The 19,285-nt window shown below is 37.1% G+C and overlaps 1 protein-coding gene across 1 annotated transcript; it reads left to right on the forward strand.

Annotated features, from left to right (window-relative positions):
- The first annotated feature begins 60 nt into the window (after positions 1-60).
- Positions 61-17,292, forward strand: LOC108711082 (interleukin-1 receptor-associated kinase 3). The gene is made up of 12 exons (XM_018252424.2): positions 61-485; positions 1,870-2,052; positions 3,203-3,255; positions 5,829-5,853; positions 7,654-7,802; positions 8,592-8,656; positions 9,339-9,453; positions 10,279-10,397; positions 12,135-12,333; positions 13,490-13,552; positions 15,106-15,270; positions 15,754-17,292. Exons 1-12 carry the CDS (start codon positions 341-343, stop codon positions 16,168-16,170), a joined length of 1,698 nt encoding a protein of 565 aa, XP_018107913.1. The 5' UTR covers positions 61-340; the 3' UTR covers positions 16,171-17,292.
- The last annotated feature ends 1,993 nt before the right edge of the window (positions 17,293-19,285 follow it).

Here is a 19,285-nt window from a genome sequence, read left to right on the forward strand (position 1 = left end):
TCAGATTATTTAAACTGACTCAGATTCAATATGCAGATAGATCTAAAAGCAAGCATCAAATATTGTCATAACTTTTTCAAGGCTAAAATACTTTTTTCTACCACTGCTTTACTATGCATAATACATTATATTTAATAATTTTAGCTTTACAGTTTTTCCTTCGTTATATACAACTCTATGTATGTAATCGGCTGGTTTGAGCAACAACAGGATTTCCTTGCTTGTGAAAGTGCAGTTTCCTCCATATGGGTGTGGAATAGCTGGGAAATTCCGCCCTTCTCTTCAGGAACATGTAATTGATATTTTGCAAGAACACTGAGAATGAATTTCTAAAGGACAGATGCATTCCAGAAACTCACAAATGGCAGCAGCGAAAGTTTTTCTTAGCCCAGACATGTCTCTTTTTGAAGTTCCACCATCTACTATGGAACATTTTTGCAATATCATGGATTGCAGTGATGGGACATTGGGATGGAGAGGACTGGGTAAGGAATATTGGGGAAGTGTCTGTAACAGGGATATGGATCAGTGGGAGAGTACTAGGTTATAATGGAAATATGAAGGAATAAGAGTGGACTGGGTTAGTAGGGAAAATGTGGAATCGGCAATAATGGACATATTAAAAAGTGACAGAGCTTTGAGTTATTAAGGAATCATGGGGAAGAGGAATGGGTTAGTAAGGAAAATGTGGAACTGGCAATAATGGGGATATTAAAGAGTTAAAGAGGTTTGAGTAAATAGGGAATAATGGTGTAGTGACAATAATATGAAGGAATGAGAGAGGACTGAACTATTAAGGAAAAATGGGGAAGTGGCAATAATGGGGATATTAAAGAGTTAAAGAGGTTTGAGTTAATAATGAATAATTGGGAAATGGCAATAATGGAGATATGAAGGAATGAGAGAGGTTTGAGTTAATAACTAAGGAATAATGGGGAAGTAGCAATAATGTGTATACACTTCTGTATGCACAGGCCATTGTAGGAAACCTGTAGCTAATGCCATCTTTGGGGGGGGGGGTGGTAGCTCAAGGGTTTTCCTGTGCCAATAGGCACACTGCATGTGATTTGCTAGTGGAGGTATGATGGAAACAGAGGTACTAAGCGTAATTATGAGGAACTATGTAATGTATGCATTTTTTTCATACAACTGCTATAAACTGTGTGCAGAAGCAACTGCGCCAAGCATTATACTGTAAATGAGACCTATAATATTTTGCTATGCAGACAGCTAGAATCTGATAGTACACACAATTAGAATGTAATATATATTCCCACATACCTGTAGGAAAATGTCTATGCTTTTTACAAAATTAATACAATTTATTTTCAGTAGTAGCTGATTAATTTAACATTAAGCATGTTTTTAACTTAAATATGATACCTTTTCTTATGATAGTGGTCCTTTACAGAAATGTGCCTAGCGCATATTACTGGCAATATCCGAATCGTAATTTGCATACGCAAATTAGGGGCGGAGAGGGAAATCGCGTGACTTTTTCTCACAAAACAAGGAAGTAAAAAATGTTTTTCCCTCCCCACCACTAATTTGCATATGCAAAAATTTTGTTTCCCATCTTTGCTATGTAACCTATTACCTTTAATAAGAATGGAAAAAAAGCTACGAAGTTAACAGAGGAAGTATTTCTTCCCCAAAAATATTGTGTGTCCATACTCTCAGCAATAAATGTAGTAGGACTGTGTACCCCTAGAAAAAATGTGCTCTGTTGTAGACGTGATTCCCTCTATTTGTTTTGATGCAAAGTGCAAGAGAATAGATGACCTGAAGCTAGAATGTCAGTTCAATTCTGATTCAGATTTACTTTTCACTATTTGAAATTGTAGTAAATCTTTTCCTTGCTTGTTATAGCTGAACATTTCACTTCAGACTGGATGGAGTTTTGTAAGATTGAAAAGTATGCCGAACAAGGAAAAAGCAGAACAAGGGAACTATTGTGGAGCCTGGCACATAAAAATAAAACCGTGGGTGACCTGTTGACTGTGCTAAAGGAAATGGGACACAAGAGAGCACTTAAATTATTTATGAATCAAGGTACAAAGGATGAAATATTGTTTTGTCAGACTGCTCTATTCAAGTGCATCTGTAGTGCATTGTTTGTCTGTGTTATTAGAAATGATTTCCTGTGAAGTAAAAGGGCTCAATGTGCAGTTTTATTTTATGTAAAATGTGTTTATTTCGAAATTTTTTAAAAAAACTTACATTTACTTCACACTTGCAAAATGTATTGAATTTGAAGCTGACCAGTAAGTTAGCCAGGATCCCACGCTGGGATATAATCAAGATCCTGAGAAGTGTATGGTTCATAATTACCATTTGTCCTTATGGTACTATCACACCAAGCTTCAACTAGTAGTTCTCACTTTGCTAAATCCTGTCATAATTTGTTCCTGCCTTATCCTGCCAACTTCCAGTTATTGCATTTATAGACAATATTGTTTGTGCTTCAACCACCTTATTTAACCTTGTAGGTTGGGTGCGAAGCAGTCCGGAAACCCTTGCCATGGGTCAGTAGCGTCACTAGAGGGGGCGGGCCCTGGTGCGTGACGCGCAGCCGGGCCCCGCCCCCTCCGTACGGCCGCATTTGGCCGCATTTGTCAGTGGCGCGTGAGCTGCCGGGGGGCTCTGAGGGGGTGCGGGCCCTGGCTCCGCCACTGCCATGGGTTTGCATCGACATACAGGAAAAAAATACTGCTGCAACACCTCTTTGTTGCAAAAAGTGAAAACTTGAATTTATAAGTTCAAACAACCAGACAACGTTTCGGGCTTACTCTTGCCCTTTCTCAAGCCTTTCATTGAATTTCATTTATAACTTCAAAATGAGAAATAGGCAAGAATGTTATTACTTAGTGACCACATGCTTTCACAATATACTGTTGCCCAGCACTGGTACAACTGATCTGTTTGCTTCAGAAATGCTACTATTGTGCATATAAACAAACTGCTGTGCAGCAATGGGGGGGAGGGGGTGAGAGATAGTTTTAAATGGCACAGTATATTAACACCATATATTCTACAGAGCTTACTGATTGACAATTTTTACTAATGACATTGTTTGTTTATTGGGGGAAATGTTGTAAAATTAAAAATGTTCTTATGCCATTGGAATGGCAATGCACAAATTATACAGTATAGATAATATGTTATGCTGGACTGATATTTATTTTAATGTTTTTTTGAGCAGATGTAAACTGGCAGAATGCCTGTTCTGTTGGATTGAAAGCTCTCCCCTTGCAGGTAAGCAAACGTATTTGTTAGAAACTGTACCTTTCAGAATAGCTTCACCAACCTGTTTACCCTAGATAGTAAAAACACATAGGGGCAGATTTACTAAGCTCGAGTGAATGGTTAGAATGTCAAAAAGTTCGAATTTCAAAGTAAATTTTTGGGTACTTCGACCATCGAATAGGCTATATTTGACCATTCGACTTCGATTCGAACGATTCAAAGTAAAAATCGTTCGACTATTTGACCATTCCATAATCAAAGTACTGTCTCTTTAAAAAAAACCTTTGGCTTCATACTTTGCCAAATTAAAACGACCGAAGTGCAATGTTAGCCTATGGGGACCTTCCACAGCACTTTTCTACAGTTTTTTTTTCGATCGATCGAACGATTTTTATTCGACAGCAGGATTGCCAAATTTGTTGAAAAAACTTCGAATTCGATATTTGAATTCGAAGTTTTTTAATTCGATGGTCGAATTTCGAAGTTTTTTGTACTTCAAAATTCGCCCCTTGATAAATCTGCCCCATACTGTACATTATGTATGTAATTTTGACAGCATATGACATTCCCATGATTAAACCAAAATTTAACAAAAGTGAGATGCTACACTGGCAAAATACATTAAGATAAAATGCATAGCTAAGCCTTTTGAAGAAATCAACTTATTGCCCTTAGTCAAAACTCTCTGAAAGCAATTAGAAGCAGTCTGCAGAATCTTAGAAGTGGTAAGAGCCTCAGATGACAAATATACCACACATTTGTAGGGACCCAAAGGGTTACTAGTCCCTATGGATGGAAGTGTTAAGGCAGGAACCCAAAACGTTGCCTAGCCTTTGGTACAAATAAACACAGTTTTTCTCTATTTCGGTGTGCTGTAGTTCAAATTCTTCTAAAGTATGCAATTTGCTTCGCAGTGGGGTAAGTAGCTTGCACGCTACACAGCAAAAAGTGGTGATATAGTGGAAACAACCCTCCTACAACAGTATTTTTAGAAAGTATATAAGTACAAAGGGCAGAGGATCTCATTGGTTCTTTGATCTTCAGTATCAGAGTGTGGGTTTCGCCTGATAATCTGAATCACTGTGAGTAATGAAATTTAATTGCAATGATTACTAGGTTAGTAAATGGCAAGGAATTTTCAGGGAGATTTATCGCTCACAGTAGAATTTTTTTTTAATGTTGGCAACAAAATCTCCCCATCTCCCCATCTCCCTATGTGTCATTGCCCTAATGCAGTGCTGTCCAACTGGCAACCCCCCCCTTGTGTGGCCCCTCACATGAAAATCTGCCTGCTGTGACTGCTTACCTTGTGTAAATTTAAAAGGTATCAATATTAAGATTAACTGGCCCCTGTATTTTTTACACCTCAAATTCAGACAATAAACTCCTGCATTGTTGACAATTTTAATCCTGCAGCATTGTTTACACCTGTGACACCTCTATTGTCCACACCCCTAAAGCTCTTTAATGTTTACACCCCAGACTAAAAGTGTCCACATTGTTCACCTGTTACACACCTCATACAAACTGCTGGAGGGGCACCAGCATTGTGACACTGTATGTAGCACAGTTCATTTTAAGGTGGCCATACACGGGCCAATAAAAGCTGCCGACAGACTGACGGATTCAGGCTGGTTACTGCAAAAAATCCTTCTGTTCTCCCAGCATGTGACCTCACGCTGCTGAAATTTCAGCTTGTGGCCTGCCTTCAGCTGATGTAAAGTAATGGTCCACTTTAGCCACAGCATATACAAACTCAGCCTGTGCCCTACGTCTTCAGAAGCAACTTTGATATTTTTCTATTAATATACATATTAAAATATGTCCTGCTGAAGTCCTTATCATGGTTTCCTATAAAACAAAGAATAACTTATAAACTCCTCCTCATAACCTTCAAAGCCCTTCATTCCTCTGCACCTAACTACATCTCATCTCTTGTTTCTCTATATGTTCCTGCCCGAAACCTCCGCTCCTCTCAGAGCAACCGCTTGGTTGTACCCCCCACTACTACTGCTGTTTCCCATATCAAACCCTTCTCTCTTGCGACTCCTTATATTTGGAATGCCATTCCTGAATCTCTCAGGATAGAATCCTCCTTCAATGTTTTTAAAAGAAAACTCAGAGACTACCTCTGGGAGCACCTGGATAACACCTGAACTGGCACTTATAGAACAGTGTAACAAACTGTAACCCACAGCACCTTAATACCCCTCTGAATTGTGTCTGTACGTTACCCTCCCATTTAGACTGTAAGCCCTACGGGGTAGGGTCCTCTAGCCTTTTGTTTCCTTGACACTGAGCACTTAATCTGCATTGTAATTATATTTTATATTTTTGTGAATTGTATTCTAATAATGCACTTATTGTTACTTTTTATTCCAATGACCCCTTGTTTGTTACTACTAATTTATTGTTTTGTTGTACAGTGCTTTGCCCTCAAGGAGTGCTTTACAAATAAAAATATACATACATACATACATATATTCTGGGTTTACAATAACTGCAGGTGGTAAGATGGTATTGAAAAATGCTTAGAAAATGCATAGAAAAATGTTAATATTATGTTTGTTTCTGTTTTGTAGAAATGTGACATTCAAACACAAGAAGGTAAGCAGTGTGTTAAATCTAGAACATATACTTAATGCTTTGATTAAAGGACTAGTAGCACCAGGAAATTAAAATATCTTTCATGTTTCATGCTGTTCTTTTAAGAATCAGATGCAGGTAATGCATTTATACTTTGCTTAAGTGCACTTTAAAATACAAGTGAAAGTGGGAACAAGGGTAGATTACTTTGCCTTAACCTGTCCTATCCCCAGTCTGCCCCTGCTCCACTCCCTTTTGCTGATGCTGGGCCCATTTTGAACTATAGGCCTATGGAAACGTGCCACTATGAGAGGATGTAGCGTTTGTCTGTACTTTTAAATATTTTGTAAAACCATTCAGTTTTGACTTACCTGGAGCTAATATTTTGCAAAAAGGCGTATAAAATAGTGGAGGTCCCATCACAGAAATACTTTTGTGCTTTCATTTCAGTGATGGGCAACTAGCTGTCCACCAAATGTTGCTGAACTGAAAATCCCATAGACAAAAGGTGAGAACCTTGCCTCAGGCGGCAATTAGCAGCCAGTCAGCAGGGGCAGCAAAAATCCACCTCTGGTAATTTTCCATTCTTGGAAATGTAAATCCAGCTCTTCTAGTGGAGAGAGTGCAATAGCACTAGCTATGCTGCCCCCCTTGACATGCTCCAACAAGAAGAAGGTAAATGAGAAGCGGATAGGGGTGAGTGTGTGGGGCTGCTGCGTTGGCACTGGAGGTCGTGGTTGAAACCAATGACCACTGACTTCTTTATTGTTGACTAAGCTTCAGAGTGTTAAACTGAAACTTTAAGCAACCCCTGACAGCCTTTTAGTATGATTTAGACAGTTATAGTCTGAAAAAGCTTGCAAATGGTGTTCACTTTCATATTTTTATGATAAGGATTTTTGTTCAGCAACTCTCAAATTTGTAATTTTAGTTTAATTTCGCTATCTGATTTTTAGGGTCTAGTTTACCTTAGATAATTTAAGTAAGGCAAGAAAGGATAGTGAAGAGAAGCTCATAATTGAGGCCCTAGCCTAGTAAATTCATAAACAGCTACAAATGTTTTGGCAGGAAAATAATCTCTGATGGGATTTTGTCTGATATTCAAAACTGTAGTAAACTGACATTCATGAAAATATTTTGTCACCATGGACAAAAATAAATTACTGTTTTTACCACAGTCAAAGTAAAATCTGATATTCCTATTAATGTGAAACAAGTAGTTGTATTCTGCAGTGTATTCTCCGAGCATCACAGGGAAGTCTGTCACAATTATCCGTACCCTGAGAGCACCCACGGCTGCTGCGATCTGAAGCCCTGGCTATATATAATATGTTAACAATCGCTAGCATACAAACCCAGAATAACAACTGTGAAAAGAAGCAATCTTTTTTACATATTGTATGTTAATGAAAATAATTTCTGCAAGGACAGCTGCAATAGTTATATCTTTCTTTAATATATATTTTTTAGGGTTCTAATCTTTTTTATTGGAATCATAGTCATATACAGACAACAAATTCCAAGGTGACGATGTAAACAAAAGCATACAAATACAGAGCTTTTAGACCGATCAGTCAGTCCTTTTCCCGTCACCTGGTATATCCATGTGCTCCGATTGTTTAGCAGTAGACCCGAACAATAATTAGCCCAATAATGCCCACCTTTTAGTGGGGATATCGGGGGAAGACCTGTTTGTATGGCCATCTTAAGGTTCCTGTGTCTCATTATAACTGTGCCTGTAATTGTATTTATGCAACATCACAGTAGTTGGAGAGAATGATGCAACAAAGAAATTACATATGTAACTTTTGTTGCCTGTAGAGAATACTCTTTCATCAATCAGCTTGCAAATGATCATAAAAGGAACCAATGACTTCCATCAGAACTTTCTGATTGCAGAAGGAGAGTTCTTCAAAGTTTACAAAGCAGAAGTACACAGACAATCTTGTGTTGTAAAGGTGCTTAAACAGGTATGGACAAATATCTATAAAGGTGCCGGTACATGAGCAGATACTGACTGCCAATGAATTAGTCAGCAGTCTGTTGGCCTGTATATATAGGCCCCAAACAATGCCATTCCTGATCAATATCTGACTTGAGATTGTTTAAATACAATCCTAGTGGCCAATGTCTTGACTCTTTGCAGAAGTTTCATGTGATCCTGTCATTGGCCTATTAGTTTGACGTTAAACATTCTAAAGATTTTTCCTGTCATCTGTATTTAGGTTGTCCAGATTACTTTCAAAGTTGATGTAAGCAGAAGGGTCTTGCTAAACACTTTAGAGGCTAGTCAATTGAAGTATCTTTTAGTTTGGATTTGGAGATGTTCTCTTTACTTTTGGGAGATACCTGGGAACTGGGAAGTAATTGAATGACAGCTGTACCACTGATACAGAGGTATCACCTATGCAGTTTATAGTACTTTCTGATTGCAGAAGGAGAGTTCTTCTTTTATTGATTTTAAAAGTTCTGTTTGTATACATCTGTTCTACACATAATTTGTGTCACCAGTAAAAATATTTCATTTTATACAGCTCAAGGTGTTATCATTCCAAAGATGTGTTTCATATATAGATGAGCTCTGTTTAGGTTCATACAGTAGGTCTAGCCCATGCAAGGAATATACCATACATGTATTTGTAGGTTTGTTATGTTTTATTTATGATGGAAACTTGATATCTGTACCCCAGACTTTCAGTAACTCTGTGCATCTTATTTCTATATTTCATTACGAACACTGTAAACAATTTAATTTGCAGGATAAACATCTGGCAGAACCAAAGCAGTGGAACTTGTTTATATCCAAACTGATGGCATTACCCAGGTGAGTATGTTATTTGAACAGTTCTTAGCTTTTGTATGTCAGTAGGTCCAGGCCCGGATTTGTGGAAAGGCTCAGGCCTAGGGCAGCAGATTTTTAGGGGGTGGCATGCTGCCCAACCACACCCACATTGGTTCAGAAATACTGGGAATAAGCAGGAGATGCAATCGTTTTTCAAATTTCCCCTGCAGTCCTGCACCAATCAAATTTTGTGCAAATAAAGGGAGGGGATGTGGGTAACAAATGGCAGTGGGCCCAGGGGCGCCCGTTATGTAATTCCAGCCCTGAGTAGGTCATACCCATTTTCCAACTGATGAGTTTTTTCATACCATTACTAGAATAGTGATCAAATGGAATGTTTTCCCCCTGGTTTCTAATTCTTTCAAATATGTACTACTAATTTGCTTCTTAAAGTGAAATTGTCATGGCAAAACATGTTTTTTTTTTTTTTTTAAATGCATCATTTAATAGTGCTGCTGCTGCAGCAGACTTCTGCACTGAAATCAAAAGAGCAAACAGATTTTTTATATTTAATTTTAAAATCTGACATGGGGCTGGAAACATTTATATGATGACACCAAAATTATAAATTCGCCATACTTTTGTTGAATTATTACTAAAGGCCCATTGATAGGTAGCTTTTTGCAGTCTGTTTTTATAATACTAATGTTATACATTTGCTTAGATTTCAGCATCCAAACATAGTACAGCTGCTTGGATATCTGTCATACCCTGAAAAGACCTTCCTTGTGTGCCCCTATATGGTAAACAGATCACTCTATGAAAGGATAAAGTGCACAGTAAGTTGATCTAGTTCTTTAAAAAAAAGAAACAACACACGTTTGTTGCTGCTACAGTTGCTGCTACAAAATGCCAGCATACCACGCCATAGACAAAGGCATATTTAAACGATTACGTAATTTGGGTTTCAATATTCGGAATTGTCAATGGTATAGTATTTTCTGGAGCTTTATAGCTGCAACAAAACATGGGTGACAAATAAGACTGTGTCATTGCCCTAACTGCAGTGTCAGGAGAATATTTCTATATTTCTTGAACTTACAGTAACCATTCAGGATAATGGGTAGACACATCATAATCTTTAGATAATCTTTAGATATTGTTTAAATATCAAGGTATATTTTATTTTGCATAAGTAAAATGCTAAGGTAGCATGTACTAATGATGAAAGTTCTGCTGTTTAGAAGGTTATTGTATCCCAGGTTTTCATGATTTTCTTCTTTGCAAGGCATTTTATTTTAGAGCGGTAATTAGTGGGGTACAAGCAGAAGAGCAGTTTTATGCAATGTATAAATACAGAAACAACATCGCACCCAAATATTTAAAGGAATAGGCAATTACTGCTGGCTAGTGGGTTTGTTAATCTTTAGCTTTTCAGTAAGCATCCTCCAGCTGTTAGTAAATTACAGCGGCCAGCATTTTCCAAAATGCTGCATTTATCAGGGGATTCTGAGATCTGTAGTTCAGTAACAAATGGAAAGCTACAGGATTATAAATAGTCACATTTGGCCAATGTCTGGCATTTTGATGTAGTTTCCAGCACCAATGAGGACAGGCCTGTTTATTACTTTATACATTGACTAATTCCAACTGGTTTATTTTAGGAAAAGAGTTCTCCACTACCTTGGCAAATTCGCTACAATATATTAGTTGGTGTAGCAAACCTGATCAAGTATCTGCATTCAATGAAACCACGCCCAGTCATCTGTGGAAATATAACCAGGTGAATGATATGAAAATGACCCAAAGCTCAAGGATAGTAGTAAGTGCACTAAAGGAACACTAAGGGGGTATTTACTAAAACTCACATTTTTCTGGTCAGCTTTTTGGGGCAAAAACTCAAATTTTTCATGGGAAAATCATTTGCCTATCATTTGTATTAATATATTGTTTATTCAGGGTCTAGGGCATTATTTTGCACATGTACATGTATCAGATGGCTTACTCCTAAGTATTTGCTTTACCTGACTGTTGTAACTGCCACCTGGGGGATCTATGGCAGCAGGGGCCCACAAGAGGAGGTGAGGGGAGACTTGGTGTGATTGTATGCCAATTACCACCAATTTTATGTGGAGGGGGCCCTTGAAATTTTGTGGGGTGCCCAGGCCCCTGAACTTACACCCCTGCTGATTGGGTGCTAAAAATTAACAGACTCAGTATGATTAAAGCGGACCTGTCACCCAGACATAAAAAGCTGTATAATAAAAGTCCTTTTCAAATTAAAAATGAAATCCAATTTTTTTTTAAGTATTCACAAATATTTTAAAGTCATTTAAAAATCTCAGCAGTCAATCAAATATTGCCTGCCTCTCCTCTAAGTATTAGGCATAGAGGCTGAGCAGGCAATCACTTTCACTTTCCATTCCGTGGTTACTAAATGTCACTGCATTCCCCACATTCCCCCTCTCTCTTTACCATTTAATTGTGTAACCAGGGCATGGGGATGAACAGCAGTTCCCTAGTTCTGGTGCACAAATAAGATTTTGAGCTGATGCAAGGCTTGCCTTAATAACAGTGTGCACAAAATGGATCCTGCCTGCTTGCTATAATTATGAATTCCCAGTATATTTTGCTTGACTAACGTGACGGATGACAGGTCCCCTTTAAACATTTTATATGGTATGAAAGGTATCTGGATGGAATATGCCACAAGCCTGTAACTTTCTTGCTTTTAACAATTGTGCTAGGAGCAATATTGGCACTATGTAATGAAATATACAATGGGAGAAAAATGCTACCACTGTCGTCAGGCTATTTTGTGTTAAAATTTCCAGCTCAACAGCTGTGTGTTCATAAATGTGACATTTACCGTACCTTTTATAACATTCTTTTATGTTCACACTACATTGTATATAAGGCCAGTGTCACAGAGTGACATTATTTTAAAGTGTGAAAGGTTCCTGTGCAGGGTAACCTTTGGCATCAACATCTCTGCCTCTGAGGGGTCTGGTGAAATTCTTATATATGTGTACAGTATGTACTGTAGATAGGGAAAATTGTATTTTCACATGGAATCTCAAATTATTATTACCGAATAGTGAACTAGGTTAAAATTGCAGTAGTTTCATTGTAGTTCATGTGAGGAAATTGATTGTGATTCTTATCAGTGATGTCGATTCCACACTGGGCTTTCTGTACCCCTGGGCCTCTTCTGCAGACTTCATTGTTACACCACAGATTTCCCTTCTTTTATTATTTTTACTTATTCTAGGAAACTGTATTTTATACCCATACAAGTGTTACATGCAAGGCATGACATTACATTATTATTTTATTAACATTGGGCAATGATTTTGCTAATCATTTGCAATACACTCTATATCTCAGAGATCTAAAAAAAATGTTCTTCAGAGTATGCATGGGATAATGTGAGAGACGTTGTGGGTAATTTCTTTGGAGAATCTGCATGATTTCCACTATTTGATGCTTGTGGTTTACATTCTTCTTTCCTGCATTCCAGCAAAAATATACTGCTTGATCAGCACTTCCATCCAAAGCTCTCAGATTTTGCCATGGTCCATTTAAGGTCCTATATGATAAATCACAATTACACCATAAAGATGGATCATGCCACCTGCAAGTTTCTGGGATACTTGCCAGAGGAGTACATTAGTAGAGGAAATTTGTCATCCAAAACCGATATGTACAGCTATGGTGTTGTAAGTAAGAACTGCATTTAACACTATACTTTGTCGAATTATTATACATAATTCATTTAAATGCAAGGCTGCCCCATGGGTGAGAAAATAATTATTTACTGTATATACACTACACACGCAAGTTGTTGGCTTTTAGACTTGCAGCATCTACACTGAGAAAATCAGCACAACAGCAAAACTCATCAGTATGTTATTATAACCAATAGGAATTTGGATCAGTATTTTATTGTATTTATATAGCACCACTAATATACAATATTGTGCATGTACATGGGACAGTAATCATGCCAGTCTGCCTTATCTATGGTAATTCCCCATGAATACTGTAGAGAGGGGCTAATCTGTTTCGCTAAGGTCACTCACATTTAAATATTGCAAATACACAACACATACAATTGTTTTGCTATTAAAAAATGTGTAATTATGTAAATCAGGGCTGTCTAACTGGTGGCTCACAGGGAATAGGGGCAAAGGGAATTATTTTATATAGGCAACATAGCCATTATAGGTGCACTAAGGGGCAGATTTATCAAGGGTCGGATTAAAAATTCGAAATTCAAATTTTCGAGTTTTTTTTATGGTTGAAACTGTCAGATTTGACTAGGGAGTTATTCAAATTTGATTCGAGTTTTTAGAGCATCACAAGTATCCAGAACATTGTAACAACCAATCCTGTATGTTGCACATATGAGGCTTTGAACATGTTTCCAGGTATTATAGCACTGTTCAACTTATTTCTCATTCTCAGAGTGCATGTCCTGCAAGATACTAGGCAAACAGCTCAGCATGCGCATATCGTTTTTTAAAAATATAACAATAAAAAATCAATTTTTCCCAATTGAAGAAGTATTACTGTCATTCCTCAAAACTAAGGTGAGACAGGGGGATCATTCCCTGTAAGCAGATCATTTGAGGGTAGTAAAGTAGGTATGGGCTCAGAAAGCCATGGCGACCACACTTTATTAAATTTTTTGGGGCAGCCTCTGCTCCAATAGGTTAGCTGATATGAGGGAATTGAGACAGTAACCATTGCCACCCACTGCTTTTTTTGGGTGGTTATTCAATTCTATCTTTATTGGAAAACATTAACATGCTATATTTTTCCATATGTTTTATGAACCTTTAACTAGCTTTTTTTTTTTTTTTTTTTACATAGGTGATGATGGAAGTCTTAACTGGATTTGAGACTCTAATTAAAGGATCGAAAGATACTTATTTGGTGAGTAACTTCATTCCAAACATCTTTAACTATGTACAAAATAAACCATTCTTTTGAAGAGGTTGTATATTAGGAAAGTCCAGAAACCCATAGCAACCAATCTGATGTTTGCTACTGAGCAGTCCCAATCTTTGTCTGTGATTTTATATTTTTAGATTATAGATTTATTATTATAGATTTTATATTTTTCCTTAAAGGGAAATTTCAACATTTTTATTTTAAAGAAAAGCAGACCAAAAAGGCAAATACATAAAAAAAAAACACAAAATAAAAAATTAAGGACAGCTGCAAACTAGATTTGCTGCTAGAACGTTATGATTTTTTTTCTTAATTTTTATTTGGGCATAAAAGAGTAAAAAGTACAGAAAATAAACCTCTTCAAAAGAAAATAAAGCCCAAATGCAAATTGGTTTACAGTGTAATTTATACTAAAAGTGCATTTTCAGGTTTACTTAATGAAAATTGCCTATTCTCCTGCTTGGGTGCCATTTTCATATCTACAGATAGGTGGAGCATTTTTAGCAACCTGCATTTTGGATGGGGAAGACCCACTGGCTGTCACTCAATGTGGGGTGTCACTACACTTTCACTGTATACCATTTTTATGATCTGCAGACATTGTTATTGTAAGTCACTGTACCATTATTTACAAGTGCATACTGTGTGTATAGATAGACAGTAAATAGATACAAGTACAGTCGGTTCTCACTCCAAAACAACATATTAGAGCAATTTAGCAAAACCTGTACTAGCAGTACTAGCCATTAGATCTGCAGCACACAGGGTTTCTTGCGTAATTGCATAAAAATTGCTCACTTTTTTGTACAATTATGTGAGAAGTCAGCTTTACTGGCAGCAATTGCATATAAGATTCACATAAGAACATGTCTAGCTCTATATAAAATTCCACAATTAAATATTAAAAATGGCTTTGCTCTTTTAAAAAAAACTGATTTTAATGCAGGATTCTGCTGGAGGAGTGTTATTAACTGATGCATTTTGTAAAATGTGACAAAATCCCTTTCAGGAGAGTTATCTTGTTACTTGTTTAAAGGTATATTTAGGGGGGGTGTCATCACTCCAACTTGCAGTGTAGCAGAAAAGAGAGACTAAACTTATCAGAGTACAAAAAACAAAGCATTTTGAAAAACAGATTTTGGTACAGGATTCTGCTTAAGGAGTTTTGTTAAGTGACTTAAAAAAAAGTTTCCCTGTGACAGAATCCTTTATAATATGATGCATGTGTATGTAAATGGATATAAGCCTTTATTTCTACAGTTTTAGACCATTGTATTGTGAAGTGGCTGGTTACTTTGATACTGTCTACAGGCAAAATATGTTTTTTTCATTATGCCTCAGAATTATTTTTGTAGATCCAGAGTATTTCAGAAAAACAGGGAGACATTTATATAGCCAGGTGGTACCACAAAAGGATCTGGCAAAGCCAACACTTTTGATCACTTACCTATTGTAAATTTCCCAATGTCCATTTTTATGGTATGCATTTGTAGCAGCGATATAACCAGTGTCCTCTTTTATATGTTGCGTAACAGAGATATTTGTTGTGGGAGCAAATGGAAAAAAGTGGACTGGAATCACTATTTCCACTTCTTGATAAAAAAGCTGGTAAATGGCCCCAGTGTGTTGCAAGGAATCTTTTTAACTTATGTCTTGACTGCACAATATTACCTGCCATACTAAGACCTACAGTTGAAGAGGTGAGTTTTGGAGAATTTAGATTTTTTTATCATAAATATGCTACTTTCTTTTCTTGTGACTTTTCACAAATTTTGGTATTGTACCCCCTATATATATATATATATGATTCATTATTTATAAAATGGTTGCACTTCTTTATTCATGTTAAGAAGCTTTTGGGAAATTTCTGTTCAACAATGTTCCAAGTTCAAGTTATGTTCATTAAGGCCGGTTCTTCTGTGGCGCTAGGTGTGAGTGAATGTCACCCCAAATATTGTTTATTGTGGGGTTTTTAGGATGCAAAGTGTTCACACTGGAGAATTTTATATTTGAGTGAATGGGAGCTGCTGGTAGTGATGATAGGGTGTTGTGGCTGGCTGAAATACGACAACAAGGTCTTATTTTCTTTGCTTCTGTGTTCCTTGCTCAGTGATTAGATTATTACTATTGCTTCTGGAAGAAGTAAAGTAACCATAACATATTTTAAATCCTTGTCTTTTTAGGTTTTGGAAAGAACAGAGAGTGCCAAGAATGTGGGAACATACAAAGAGGATTTACCAAAATCATTAAAATCTTTAGGAGCTTTGAATTATCCAGAAGAGAGTGATGAAAGCCTCTGTCCAGTCAGAATAATCCAAGGGACAGTACCATCAGAAATTCCTTATGAATGTAGTCAATCTGAGGTGACATTTTTAGGGGTTGACAGGAATGGAAAAGAGTGGAAGACTGCAGGGACAACAATTTCTTCTGTAAAAACGAGTGACAATCCATCATACGCTGATTGTAGAGCTCAGTTGCCAGAGCCATCCTATTTAATGCCTATTGAATGTAGCTGCTCATCACCACCAGACAGTTCAAAGTCCTGTGACGGATGCATAGCAAATGGCTTTGGACACAGTATCTCCTGGTCTACACAATAGATGCAATTTACATCTATACCTACTGTGGTGAATACACCACTAAGCTAACTAAACTAAAAGTTTTGTACAAACTAATTTAACCACAGTTGTCAAGATGACATTTATCTTTACAGCTGACCCCTTTAAGCAAAACTAATTATAAAACTGAATACAGAACAAATACAGGAATGTTAATCAGCCCCATTTTCAGTGTGATGATGGTCCAGTAACAAAGTGAGGATTGGGTGCACAAACCCCAAACTCACAGCTTAAAGGAGAATGCTCACAATGCTTAGTTTGTCCAGCTTTTCTGTAGGAAATGCGCCGCTGGCAGAAGCAGAGTCTAAGGGGGTTATATATCACAGGTCGAGTTTTAAACGTTTGTGAGGTTTTTTATACCTCAAATAAACTCACAACTTGAATGTTTAAGAAAAAAACTTGAATCAGTGAAATCGGGGTGAAGAACCAGAAAACTCGAGGAAACCCACCGTAAGAACCTGAACATTATGAAGGGTACAGACATCTTCAAATGGTTGAAGGGATCATTGACTTTTTTCATGACAGGGTTTAGCTGGAGTATTTTCGGATTCAAGCTATTTCCAGGTTCGGGGTATAATTAAACCTAAGAAATTCGAGTTTTGACTGAAAAATACCCTTGAAAAGTTGCCAGTTTTTCTAAGTGAAATCCAGGGATGCCTATAAAAGTCTTGTGTGATAAGTGTGTTGTGTAAATTTTTATTTAGGTCACACCTACTTTTTACCACTCCCTAGGACAACACTAACACCAGGTCAAGTTCAATTAAATACAGAATATAAATGTTTGCATGTTATGCATAGTATATGCTTCTGCATCAGCATGTGTCATTTACTGTATTCTTTCCTTATAGCTGTGTAAAATGGCACCCTTCCTTATTGTTATAAAAACAGCTATAACTGTTAATGCCAGTGTCATTTTAATTTCTCATACATATTTATTAAATTGTAAACAATTATCACTTGCATTGCTGAATTGATGAGGCACAGCTTATTCTGTATGTTTGGGTCAAATGCAGGTTCAGTTAGGGCCAGTCACATTTACTTTAAAGGGGTGGTTCACCTTCAAGTTAGCATTTAGTATGTTATAGAATGTCCTATTCCTAGCAACTTTGCATTCAGTCCTCATTATTTATTGTTTATCATTTTTGAATTAAAATAAAATAATTAAAATAAAAATAAATAAAATTTGCCAGCATGACGTTATTTCGCCGATTTACTAACGGTCGCTGGCGTAACTTCGCTAGTGAAGGAGATAGACTCTAGTGGTACTTTGCTCCCTTACGCCTGGCGAATGGACGTAACTACGTAAATTCACTAAGATGCGGATTTTACTGAACGTTACCTCTTGCGCCAGACTTCCCTTCGCCACCTCAGACCAGGCAGACATATACGTCAATTCAACTTTAACATCCCACTGTATGCAAATGAGGCAACGCTAGCGCAACTTCGCTTTGCTTGTCGCAGTAATGCAAGCGCAACTTTGCCAGTGTTCGGCGCCCTGGACGCAACTTCGGATTTTAGTGAATTAGAGCTGTCCTGGCACATCTACGCCTGGAAAAGTGTTGCGATTTGAGCAGGGAATTTTCAGAGGTTAGTAAATTTGCAGATTGATCAATGGTCAAGGTGAATTTTTGAATGAAAAAAATTAGAATATCAAGCTATATTTTGTGTACTTTGACTAGGGAATAGTCCAAATTTGAAAAAAATGTAGAAATTCGAATATCAAAATTTATTTGAGAAAGAACCCAGAAGGGACTTTGAATGATATATACTGTATATATATATATGTATATATATATATATATATATATATATATATATAGCCTTATTTATATATAGCCTTTTTTTCAAATATGTGTGGCTCTTAAAGAAGTTGCTTGTCTTTAAATATGTTGTAGAATGTCTTGTTCTTAGCAATTTGAATTGGTATTTCTTTTTTTAAATTTGAATGAATTGCCTTACTCTCTGCCACTTTCCAGCTTGCAATTTAAAATGCTATTAATGACACCACATGCAACCAAAAACCTATTATGTGATATGTGTTAAATGTTATTTTTGTTGCTTTTTATTATTTAGCTTGCTCTTCAAGCTCTCTCCTATTCACATTCCAGATTGTTATTGAAAGTAATACCGGATTGCTAGGGTGAATTGGACCCTGGCAACCAGATAGCTACTGAGAACATCCAGATTTTTTAGAATTGACTCATTTTCTTGACTCATTTGAGCAAAAGATGGCAAGATTATTTGAGAATTTAAATTTTCCACAGAAGGAACCTTTGGAGAGAAGAAAGGTAATGTCTACAAAATTACCTTATCTGGGAAGAAAACTGTATATGGAGGATTTGCTGACAAAGCTTGCAGCTCTCCAATCCTTCTGGCTGATGTAATAGCCACCAGAAAGTAAGTTTTCCATGATAAATGTTTGAAGTAATTGAGCAATGTTTAGATTGCTGCTGTTTGTTTTGGCACCACTCATCAAAATTTTTCCAAATTCTATTATATATCTTTAATGTAGACGCCTTCCTGGAGCATAAGAGTCTCTGTACTACATTGCTTGGGAGACCTTGGTTTAATAAACTTTGTTTCCAAGCAGTCAGCTTCAACTTCTCTGGATTCAACTTCCCCTTGTACCAGCAGGTCTTCCAATATCGGAAGTTTCCAAAATATTCTTTTGGATAGTAGCATTAGGTCTGAAAAACCAGACCCTCTTCAGCCAAAAAGAAGCCACCAGAATCACTGGGGCTTGTTCCCTCTTTATCTTTTGTATGACCCTCTGAATCATTGGGAGTGGTGGAAATATGTACGCCAGACTGAACTCCCATTGGAAAGACATTGCATTCAAGAAATCTGGACTGTCTGATTTCCTCAAGGAGCAAAATGTTCGAACCTTCCTGTTCAACTTGGAGGCCATCGGGTCTATCTGTGGAAGTCCCCATTTCTTTACAATTTGATAGAACACTAACTGATTAGTTCCCATTCTCCCTGATATGACTTACTGCTGAGAGAATCTGCTAGTTCGTTGTCCACTCCCTTTATGTGTACTGCTTTGAGTAGTAAAATGTGGTTCTCTGCCCATTTTAAGATCTTTTGACACTCTTTA

Source organism: Xenopus laevis, chromosome 3L (genome assembly GCF_017654675.1).
Source record: "Xenopus laevis strain J_2021 chromosome 3L, Xenopus_laevis_v10.1, whole genome shotgun sequence".
NCBI lineage: Eukaryota > Metazoa > Chordata > Amphibia > Anura > Pipidae > Xenopus > Xenopus laevis.

Coding starts and splice junctions, on each gene's coding strand:
- LOC108711082 (XM_018252424.2), top strand. CDS start 341: ATGCATTCCAGAAACTCACAAATGGCAGCAGCGAAAGTTTTTCTTAGC. Junction 2,053..3,202: donor TAAATTATTTATGAATCAAG/GTACAAAGGATG, acceptor TTTTTTGAGCAG/ATGTAAACTGGCAGAATGCC. Junction 7,803..8,591: donor TTGTAAAGGTGCTTAAACAG/GTATGGACAAAT, acceptor TTTAATTTGCAG/GATAAACATCTGGCAGAACC.